This window comes from Apis florea, unplaced genomic scaffold, assembly GCF_048593485.1.
Source record: "Apis florea isolate Af1SG1 unplaced genomic scaffold, ASM4859348v1 contig_3793_pilon, whole genome shotgun sequence".
NCBI lineage: Eukaryota > Metazoa > Arthropoda > Insecta > Hymenoptera > Apidae > Apis > Apis florea.
The window spans coordinates 832860-844618 of record NW_028256856.1 but is presented as its reverse complement, the minus strand read 5'-3'; the positions used below and the strand labels follow the sequence as shown (position 1 = coordinate 844618).

General features: G+C 27.4%; 2 protein-coding genes across 3 annotated transcripts; one reads left to right on the top strand and one right to left on the bottom strand.

Moving 5' to 3' along the window:
* Positions 1-1498: 1498 nt before the first annotated feature.
* Positions 1499-3895, bottom strand: Tmem18 (transmembrane protein 18). Its single transcript, XM_003691726.4, has 5 exons — positions 3515-3895; positions 2720-2837; positions 2566-2620; positions 2379-2472; positions 1499-2285 (listed from the first exon to the last, which is right to left on the bottom strand). The coding sequence occupies exons 1-5, from the start codon at positions 3575-3577 to the stop codon at positions 2148-2150; spliced, it is 468 nt and encodes a 155-aa protein (XP_003691774.1). The 5' UTR covers positions 3578-3895; the 3' UTR covers positions 1499-2147.
* Positions 3896-6401: 2506 nt separating this feature from the next.
* On the top strand, positions 6402-11155 carry LOC100863209 (retinaldehyde-binding protein 1). 2 transcript variants are annotated; one of them, XM_003691740.4, is made up of 5 exons: positions 6402-6847; positions 9607-9947; positions 10141-10269; positions 10495-10729; positions 10829-11155. In XM_003691740.4, the coding sequence occupies exons 1-5, from the start codon at positions 6718-6720 to the stop codon at positions 10858-10860; spliced, it is 867 nt and encodes a 288-aa protein (XP_003691788.1). In that variant the 5' UTR covers positions 6402-6717; the 3' UTR covers positions 10861-11155. The 2 variants fall into 2 exon arrangements, with proteins under 2 accessions (XP_003691788.1, XP_086771862.1); XM_086915736.1 differs by lacking the exon at positions 10495-10729 and having other exon boundaries at positions 6404-6847.
* The last annotated feature ends 604 nt before the right edge of the window (positions 11156-11759 follow it).

Below are 11759 nucleotides of genomic sequence, written 5' to 3'. Positions count from 1 at the left end.
TTCGCGCGAATTTGAATGAATAAAAAACCACATTGTTCCAACCAATTAGGAAATTGTTTATTTTGAGTAGTTTGAAACTGGGCCGTTTCAGCCAATCAGAGAATAACTAAGTGAAGTTTTGGCGGGAGGCGTCATTTTTCTGTAAGAAATCATCGTGACGGGACGTGTCTGCAATTCTACCGGTCTGTAATTCTGTAAATATTAATATTTCTATTTTGTCATTAAATTCATAGATTAATATCAGCTTTCTTTTCTTAATAACTCATTGGATATTATAATTGCGAAATTAATTAATCGAATTTCTTTATACTTTTTCTTTTAATTATCTTAAATCATTAGATTCTAATGGTAGTTATATATATCATCTTTTCAGATAGAATTTTAAATTCAATTATTTTAATTCTGTTAATAACAAATTCTATTTGTTTAATTTTCTTTTTAAATTATTAGTTTATTGCAAAGATAACATAGACTATGACAAAAATGTAAAGCATAAATGACGATTTAATTTTTTGAATTTTTTATGGAAATTTGGTAACGTAAAATTTATTTTAAGATTATACAAATATTACATAGTTTTATAAATTTCACTATTAGAAAAGATTAAATAAAATTAATATCCTTCTTTGAATATATAATTAATCATTTTTATATTCGTTTCTTATACATCATATACATAAATTGTAAAAATTTATAAAATGTAGCATATACGTATATCACATATAATCACTTCATTATATTTAATTTTTATTAATGAGAAAATTAATTGAAAAAAACTTTTAAAAAATAGCAGTATTTTTCTGAACAAACATTTTGAAAACATATTTTACTTCTTTTTTTTTTTATACGAATTATTACCAATCCTCACTAACACAATTTTATTTACAGAGAATTATTTTAATTGCGTGCAATGTGATTAATAGAAATATTTGCAATATAAAAATATTTTTAATATTTTTTAGAACTCTTATTAGTTAAATTTTTTTCCATTTATATTATTATCAATATTTCACGTTTTTGTGACGCAAAATATTACGTTTCAATGAAGATATAAAATGTTAGTATACATATGAAATAAAGTATGTATATCTCACATAGAGTTATACAATTAGATTAAGATGTAATTTAATTTTTGTTTTCAGATTTAGATTATCACATCGGTTTTCCTTACAATTTCTTTTGTTGTTTGTTTTGCACAATGATCAAAAATTTGAATGTTTTGCAAATAAACAACAAAAGAAGAATTTATGATGAGACCTGGGGAATTATTATTTGTTATATAATTCATAATTGTATCATTTTATAATGGGGTGAGGCGGAGGGGGGAGAAGAAAGAGGGAAAGAGATAAAAATCTAAATTTATAAATAAGTTTATTAATAATTACTTAATTATTATTACTATAAAATTTTTTTTTGTTAATATATAACATTAAAAATAAAACAAAAAATATATGATAAGAAGAAATATTTTATTACTCAAAATTATTCACATATTAAATATTAGATCAGAAAGAAGTTGTTTATTTATATAAATATACAACACAAAGAATGACTGCATATAATATATTTGTAATATTTTTTAAGATCTTGGTTCTGAAAAAAATTATATTCATTCACACAGACATACATACTTATATAACTAGAGCCATTATCATCTAATTATGCCGTTTTTTTAGTTTAGTTTTCGTAACAAGCAATATGTGTTACAATAGTAAGTACATCGGTGATGTTTTAAGAACACTAATTAATAATCAATATTTCAACACTAAAATAAAAATAGAGAAATATCGGAATGTACCTTAATATAAGATAACAATATTCTCTCGAGAATCAGTAATACTTCGCGATTATTAAATTGCGTGCCGATTCGCAATTTAATACAATATTGATATTAAATAAATAACTTATTTTCGAGATTTTGAATTTACATTCTAATTATCGATATATGTATATACGGCATAAAGTTGGAAGTATAGTGTTAACTGACAGTGAAATTAATCAATTTGAAGTACAGTGATAACAAGTGTCGGCAGTAACGTTTTAAAAAAATACTATGTTGAAAATATTCGTCGAATTTTACAATGCCGTTATATACGACTCTACTTATAGAGTATTTTCCATTTTTCATTGTTGTCGGACTAGAAATATTACTCCTGTTTTTCTCTTGCAGCAGTGCCATTTGTATTTATTGATTCATTTCCTATTTCCTGATTTCTTGCTTGTTGTCTTAATTGCGCTCTTTTCAAACTGGTCATTAATTGACTAGACTGATAAAGCCAACTGGCCTAAAAATTCAAATAAAATATGTAAATAAAACTTCTAAAACTATATACAATTTATCTTATTGTTAATCTTATTGAAATTTTATATCTACTTACAATCATAATCATACAATTCATTAAGATAGGCACAGAGAATACTACAGATATAAAGAGACCATTGGAATCAAAATATTGCTGTCTTGAGAACAACCTATTGCAATTTTATAGATTTATTATTTAAATTTTACTACTTGAACTGATATATTTATTAAAATATTATATTTAGCTATCTTAAGATACTTACATCCAATTAGATGCAGCAACTTCATTGATACTTTCAGAAAAATATACCAGAAGCACTATAACAGACATAATATTAAAATAATAAATGAATTATTCTGTATTGATTACTGATTTAATATAGAATATATATAATAACCAATATGAAATATACTTACATAGTGCAAGAAATAACATAATTTGAAAATTGGCATGATTTCGCGTCATCAATGCAGTCAAAGTAACAGCAATGTGAAAAGTTAATAATAACGCAAGCCATGGATCTCTCCATTCAATCTGCAATGATTTGCAATTTATTTGCAAATGAATGAATAATAATGAAGCTGTGTTCTTTCTAAATTGATATTACATAATAAAATAAGAATAGTATATTCAAAGACACAAATGCTATGCTATTAAAAAACATAAATTTGCAATACTTCATATATATTAATTTTTAAAATTATATATCTATATAATTTATATATATATATATATATATATTATATTGCATAATGTAATCTTGTAAAATCATAAATCATTTGTATTTGATAAATTGCGAGAATCGTATCAATATCACGGTCGTCTTAAACTATGTATAATAATATTAAATATTCAGAAATAAAATACAAATGAAATCATATTTAAAATAAACAATAATTAAGCTACATATAAAAAGTAAATCTTGAGTGAATTAAATATCATTCGATTTATTTCTGATATTTCTTTTGGATATTATATGCAAATAAAAATGAATAGATAAATATATATAATAACGAAGGGATCGAGTTAATATGTACGTCAATGCTTTGATATTTTTTTACCGGTTATATTGAAAACGAAAGTTGAAAACGAAAAAATAGAACGAAACATTTCGAACAACTCAAGTACGTTTAAAGGAAATATCCAGAAATACCAGCATGGACAAAAATCGAAATTTGCGTAGTAAAATTAAAAGTGATTGTTACACTTACACTTTGCAAAAATGGTAAAATACCATCGATTGGAGACGGTGGATTTACTTGATCTTCCGACATTGTGTTCTTGATAAAATTCGGGCCACGGCGCCCTATTGTAACCTTTTAATCGACTTGGACGCTAACAGAAGAAACGACCAATGCCAAATGCAGATACATGCCGCTAACACGGCAACACACTGGAAAAACAAATATCACAGAGGAGGAGAAGGATTTTATTTCTTTTTCTTTGTTGTTTCTATCTTCTTCCTTCTGACGCATGCAAGCGACTTAATGAAGTTTAACAAAATCACATACGTGAAGATATTATATATATATATATAATTCATCATATATATGTATATGTATATATATATATATATATATATATGCACTGCCATCTGTGATTATACTGTAGAATTACAAGCAATAGTTTTAGTCGATAAGACTAAACCTCTTTACTTTTAAAATGCATGATAAAAAAACTAGGTTGAAAATAAATTGATTCAAGGCATTAAATTTTTACATGTATATAACAATTTTCCTCTATTTTTTTTTCAATGAATATAAATTGTAATTGATAAAGTGTTTTATCGCATAATTTTTAAATTATAAAATTTAAATTATAATAATGTGATTTTTTTATACATCGAGCTAATCAAAAAATAAAATTAATTAATAAAAATATGAAATTTCGTTTTAATTTAAGACAATTGATTTGATTATATTACGAAATTTATTATAAAGAAAAGAAAAATTATTCCACATATTGAAATCATATGTTTGATTCCACATTACTGCGCATTGCAGATATAGATGCAACAAATATTCATATGATAATGTAATTATTGGATTTTAATTTTACAATTTATTTTAAAATTCATTTACATATTGCATTTCAATATTGTAATGTAATGAATTAATGATATTTTTTAATTAATTAATAAAATATTTAATTCAATAATGATATTACTGAACATGTTGTTTGGAATAATTAAAAAAATTAAATTTAAATAGGGAATATTAGAAAGAATTTCTAGTTTTCATAATTGAAATTTATTTTGAACGTACTCTATATTTTTTTTTATCTTAAATTTGTTGAACATGCACGATACAAGGTGAAATATTTAGATTAAAGATCTTTTCATTATTTAAACATTCAGTTGAAATTAAATGATATCAATTTATTCTCTTGTTTTGTCGTATTTCTAAATTAGCATAGAAAAAAAAAAAAAAAGATTCAAGAATGTAAAGTTATAAATTCTCTGTAAATAATTATTGATGACGAGTTACAAATATTACGATTGTGAAGATTATAATGATTATCTAAATGCGATAGTTATCCATCTAAAAAAAAAAATTATATTAAGATAATGTTATCATAACATAAGTGTATAAGTAAATAAGTAAATTTAAAATATAAATGTCTTATTTTCAAAAGTTTTTGTTAATTTTTGTTAATTTCGATTAATTTTTTAATTGTGACTTTTTCATAAATCAATTATTTATTCTCTATTATTATTTTCTGCGAATAATATAATTATATGGTTATCACATTTAAAAAAAAAATGACTAGAAATTTATTCTTCTAAATTTGAATGAATAATTATATACTACTCTTCTGTAGCATATTGTTAGTCAGAGATTTACGATTCACGAAAGAAACGATAATCGAGTTTGTTTAAGTAAATGTTTTATCAACAAGTAATTTATTGACAAATAATATATTATATAATATATTATTGAAGTCGATTGATAGTAATTTTTTCAATAACTACTTATGACACATCTTTACACATCTTGTATTTTACTCGTATAAATATGAAAGATTACAAATGTTTGTTAAAACTGTACGAGATAATTTGAAAACGAGATTAATAATTTAAAAAAAACCATTGGATATTATACTGTTATTTATTAATGATATTGGATTTTCGAAAAAATTATAAATTTATATTGCATACTAAATATACATAGACAATTATTCTTTTTAAATTTAACTTTTTATAATTAAAAACAAAGTCATCAAATATAATTGATATGATATATATAATCTATAAAATGTAATTAAATAAATTTAATCTAATTATAATCTAATTATTATTCAATGTATAAATTTCCTTGTTAATGAGTGAATTCAATATAAATTTTCTTGATTAATTATTCGATCCAATTATTTGAGCGATTATTACGTTTTAAAATTAAATTTATAAATAATAATCGTATTTTACAATTTTTCTTCTTTAAAAATTTTTCCTTATCTTTAAAATATTAACGCATCGATGTGGCATAATGACGAAATCGAGGGTAATTAAAAATTAAAAATCAATTGCTCGAGAATACGAAAAAACAACTGTTGAACTTGCAAATTCAAAAAACAAAGCACGTAGTATTTTACGCAATGCAATCACATGCAATGCAAAAACGCATTTTTCACTCGTCGTATATCATAACAAACAAGATTACAATATTATATGCATTTTCATTTATAAAATACACCAACATTATTCCGCATCGATACAATTTTTAATTTTAATCGAGGATAAAAAAATTTTCGAGATTATCAATTATGAATTTTTGAAAAATTAAATAAAAACTCTCCTCATCAATTTCAATATTTTAATTATTCGAGACGTGTATTCTCGATCCACGTTAAAATGACAATACAACAGTCAGTTTAGAAAAAGAAAAAAAAAAAAAAAAAGGAAAAACTCTGGTCTCATTTTCAATCGATATCTCGTATCCTCGAATCATATTTTATTTAATTTATAAACTCGTTCGGGATCACCGCACTCCCTCTTACTCTCATCCCCTCCCCCGTTAAGATGAGACCAATTCGACAAGATGACGGAGAGAGACCCTCCTCTTTTCGATTACGCCTTATCAATTGATGACTCGTCGATGCATGCATACGTGTTTTACGTGTTTCCGAGTGACGAGTTTTATCAAGCGGCGAATAAATAGCTGCATGCCTTGTCTTCTACTACTAGTATATAGCATTATAAGCAGCATGAAATTGACCGGTGGAATAGTCATGAAATCATGAGCCTTAGCTACGTGCCGATTGGACTTTGAGCGGTCAAAGATTGGATCGAGATGGTGGACAAGTGAAGACCTCCTTCTCGTGCGATATATATTAGGTCACAGTTATATTGTGGTCGTCCTGCTATGAGGATCGTTTCGTCGTAACGCGTTCAATCGTCGATCGAAAATAGGGAAAGATGATGTCGCCGTTTGATTTGGATTTGAAACTCCCGGGACCGGAAGCCTTGGCCGTCGCCGAGAAGGAGCTCAGAGAGACGGAGGAGAACGTGAAAGACGGGCTCGCCAAGTTGAGGAGCTATCTCGAGGGTGAGTTTTCGGGGGATTCGTTTTAATTTTTCTTCTGGTGATTTTTTTTTTTTTTTTTTTTTTTTTTTTTTTCGTTAGGGAGATGGATCTCCCTGCTCTTTTCGTTTATTGACATTTTCGTAACTTTAATTGTTCTAATCTACTCGGAAATTTGTTGAAGAGTAAAATATCTAAGTAACGGTAGTTTTTTTTTTTTTTTTTTTTGAAAGAGTATAATTCGTATCAATAACACGAAGTTAAAAATATCATCGACGTTCTTTACATCGATAATAATCATTTCATAATCTAATGATAATCTGCGATTTTCATTCGCCTTGTGTGAAGCAGCGAAATCTTTTTTGACGTCAACGTTTTTTTATGTTTCTTTTATTTATAGAAATAATGTTTGATATCGTTTAATAAAAAAGTTTCTCAGACTCGACTTTCGTAAGTGTGATGACTTTTAAATAAATAAAAACGAATCAAAAACGAATTTGTATTATCTTTCTTCTTCCTCTCGTGCATCGATGATAAATTATCTTGTATGTTTTAGAGCGTACACTTGAATGATATTATATATACATAATAACAAAGAGGAGGAATTGAATCAGTAGTATAAAAATATTTCATACATTTCATACATATTGTTATTGTATCGTGAAATTTTTTTTTTTTTTTGAAGCATTCATATCTAAATAATATTCGATTTTTGAAGAATTATGTAATGTAATTTATACACACGTATTTATATATACGTTATAAATATTTTCTCACGGTTTCTAACGGATTTGATTACAAAGGATTGTTTTTTAAATTTCATTTGAATTGTAAAGAAAATGAATAAATGACGCAAAAAAAAATTGAAAAATTTTTTCTTGGGCAAACGTTGTTTCTCGGACAAATGGAAAGGTCAATATTTATGTAAAAAAAAAAAAAAAAAAAAGAAAAAGAAAAAGATTGAAAAATAATATATAATCGGTGAATTTCAAGCGTAACTTTTTCACAGAATTTCGCGTTATATTCTATCGTGAAGTAAGCGATTCCAAGTAAGGTCTTCGAAACTATAGAAATTTATATCATGTGCGTATAAGAACGTCAACTTTGGGGTCACGTTCGTTACTTAGATAAGAATTTATCGCTATGGACACAGCAAGACACGGTTAAATATTTTGTTTAAACGACAATTTTCTTGTACATCGAATAATGTAAATAATCTGCAGCTACGTGAATGAAATTGATCAAAAATCGGAGATAAGATCGATTCTAAGTCCGTTGTGATAACGATCACGAACCTTGGCCATCACGAACGAACGCTGATCGAGAAAGGATTAAAGAATCGTGCATCTATATCGATAAAATAAATTTCCAATAATAATAATAATCGTTGCGATAATCGTTCGAGATGATTTCGCTATCGTATGCATTCGTCACACGTGCCGAAAAATGATAAATGAAAAATTTACTCTCTTTGTTACAATTTACAAATCTTCCTCGTAAAAAAGTTTATTTTTGAACAGAATCTATTTTTTTTTTTTTTTTTTTACTTTCTTTCTTTCAAGACATATCGTGAATTTGTAATCGATACAAGATAGACAGCGTCAGATAAATGGCGGAATTAAAAATAATACGAAAATATAGACTCGTAATAATTTCTTTAGATATCTCTCGAAAGATATACGAAGATTGGAAGATTAGTGTGTTCGAGCACTTGAAATTTTTTATTTGGAATCATAATGGAGAATAAAATAAAATTAGAGTTATTTCCGGTTATTAATAATTCTTTCAGATCCGATACACACAGATATAACACGATTTTATTTAAAGTATTATGCTATTTTATTAATTTAAAATTATCTCTTTGACAGTTCTTAAATCGTTGGAAAATGATAAAATGATAAATTTCTTTTGTTAAAGTATGAGATAGAACTTTATCTCAGTATTAAAGTCAAATAAGATTAAGAAAAAATACTGGCCACAAATTGAAGCTTTCTTTTATTACATCGTTTCTCTTTTCTCTATATAAAGAAATTATATGATTGTAATTTATCGATAGACAAATTTTTCGTTTCTACCTTCGTAACGCAATTCGTTCAGAATTTTGCGAAACAGTGTTCTTCACTATTTTCACTCACTTCGAAGTGTTTAGATTCGAAAACTCTGTTATCCAATATTCCGTTCCGTTCCGTGATTTCAGCAACGGAATCGTCGCAATTTCCTTAACGAGGAACACAGACCGAGACAATTTCCTACGGGGGAGATCTTGGCTGCTATCACGCGAGGACAATTCGATCTTTCATCCGAATGAATGAAATGAAAATTATTATTCGCGATTTACAATGAATGTTGGCAACGAACGAATCTCAATTACGATATTGTTTTATTGAACGTTTCGAATGAGAGAAAGAAAAATCAATCGATTCTTTTTTTTTTTTTTTTCACATCATAGATGACAAGTATAAATATTGCCAATCAAATTTCAGACAGAATCTATAATTTATAATTCTTTATAATGAAATTTAGATTTTGTTTAGATTATAAATTCAGATTATTTAAATTTAACGAGATGACATTCACCACCACCTTCCACCGTGTGAAATCACGCATCGATTGTAATTTTTCGCTCGCTTATATACCACGAATTGTAAATTTTTGTTCGCGTTTTACGTCCAGCGATCCATATTTCTTCGATTGGGAAAAGAAGAAAAAAAAGAAGGGGATAAAATTGATAATTTCACGATAATTTCTATTCATTTTCTTTTTCTCCATTTTTCCATTTTCAGAGGACAAGACTCTCTACTTCAGAACGGACGAGGATTTTCTTCTTATTTTTCTACGACCATGCAAGTTCTACGCGAAGAGCGCGTACGAGTTGATGAGGAGGACCGCAGAATTCAAGGAGAAGAACTCTTCTCTTTTGCACAACCTGATGCCAAAGGACGAGGAGGTGCCGCTCACTAAACACAACGTGGTGAACGTGATCAAGGAGAGAGATCACAAAGGGAGAAGAATGCTCGTGGTTCACTGCGGAAAAACATGGAATCCATCCGCTGTGAACAACGACCAGTTATTTCGATTGTTCTACCTGATTCACCAGCTTGCCATGCTGGAGCCAGAAACTCAGGTGAGCTTCGATAAAAATCATGGCTGCGTTTTGTAACTATAGCAAATAATTCGCAATCATATAATTTATATAATAAGCCGTTTATTTATCGTTACGTGAAGTAGTTGCAATTGAAATTCTGTTTCTCGATTCTTCTCGTGGCTTCTAAAAACTTTATTGCAAACAAAAAAAAGGAACGATTCTTTTTTCAAAGATACACGGAAGCGTGGTGATAATGGACTTTGACGGGTTGTCGATGAAGCAAGTGATGGGGATCACGCCGTCTTTTTGCATGAAGCTTCTGAATTTTATCCAAGACGCCATGCCCCTGCGTTTGAAAGAGGTGAGATTGTTCGCGATTTCAGAATACTTCATTCCTTTTCCCGGTTCTAGTTATCATAGGATGAATGAAAACAAGTTGAGATCGAAGGCCGAGCAAACAATTGTGCAAATAATGCACAATGACGATGGATTTTCTGCAACTTGCGTTTATCCTTGCTTTTTCATTGTTCGTCGATCGAGAGATTTTATCCCTCGGGGAAAGGTTGACGAGTGGATCGATTCACAGGTGCACGTAGTGAAACAACCGTTCTTGTTCAACATGGTGTGGCAAATGATCAAGCCCCTTGTCAAAGAAAAATTGAAGAATCGGATACACATCCACGGCAGCAAGATGTCTTCGTTTCATAATTACATCCCAGCCACGTATCTACCGGAGAATTATGGCGGTGAATTGCCGAAAATCAATTACACAAGCGCCGATTGGTATCCGGTCTTGTTGAAGCACGAAGATAAAATTAAACGTGCGTTTTATTCATAGATTCAATAAACGTATCTGTAGAGTGTGTTTTATAAATTTTACAAATGATCGAATCGAAGGATTGACGCAATTTTATTTTCAGAGTGGAACACGTACGGATTTCGACAACAATGAAGAAAAATTCATTGAAAATCTTCTTCCCTTTGTGATCGTGACAATGTTGTACAAAATATTTTAAGTATTTACCGATTTTTCTTATTCCAAATTTATAATTGTAAGTATGATTAACTCATAAAATATTTTTAATTAGTATTCTCGGCAATAAATAAAATTTATCCTTTTTTTAACGTTTATAAGATGCAGTAAATCGATAAATCTGTAAAATAATGATTTCTTCTATTACATACATACGTCTATATATATGTACAATGTATTCGACAAAATATATTATTTTTAATAGATGTTATAATTAATATTGTATATATGCAATTTAGTTAACATATAATATATATATATATACATTGTATATACATAGAAATTAGATATCGAACGGTTAATTAATTAAATTAATTAATTAAATAAAATTTGAATTAAAAAGAAAATTACTTGAAACGACGATGAAGTAAGATTGACAGAGTCATTTCCTGATGTCAATTCCCAAGAACCGAAATGAATATTTATTTTTAATAATACAGAATTAATTAAAATTATTTTTTATTTGTACCTGTGAAATGAAAGATTTGAAGAAAATTAAAAAAAAAAAAAAAGAAAGGAAATATCGTTTATCACGTATAGCCAATGGGAAGATCTTCAATTTTCCTATATATCTCGCTGAAAATAATAATTTTTTGTGTTTTCAAATGAATTTTTTATTTTTTTTTTCTTTTTTTTTTTTTTTAATTTTTTTTCTTTTATCAGAAACATGCCAGAGAAGCAATTTTAACGGAATCACGATTAATACGTTTTCACGTATTACACAAGAACAAAATGTAAATTGTTTTATTCGATTAATCAAAAATTTAAAATATATACTTAGAATTTAAAGTAGGCACGAATAAAATATGAATAAAGAT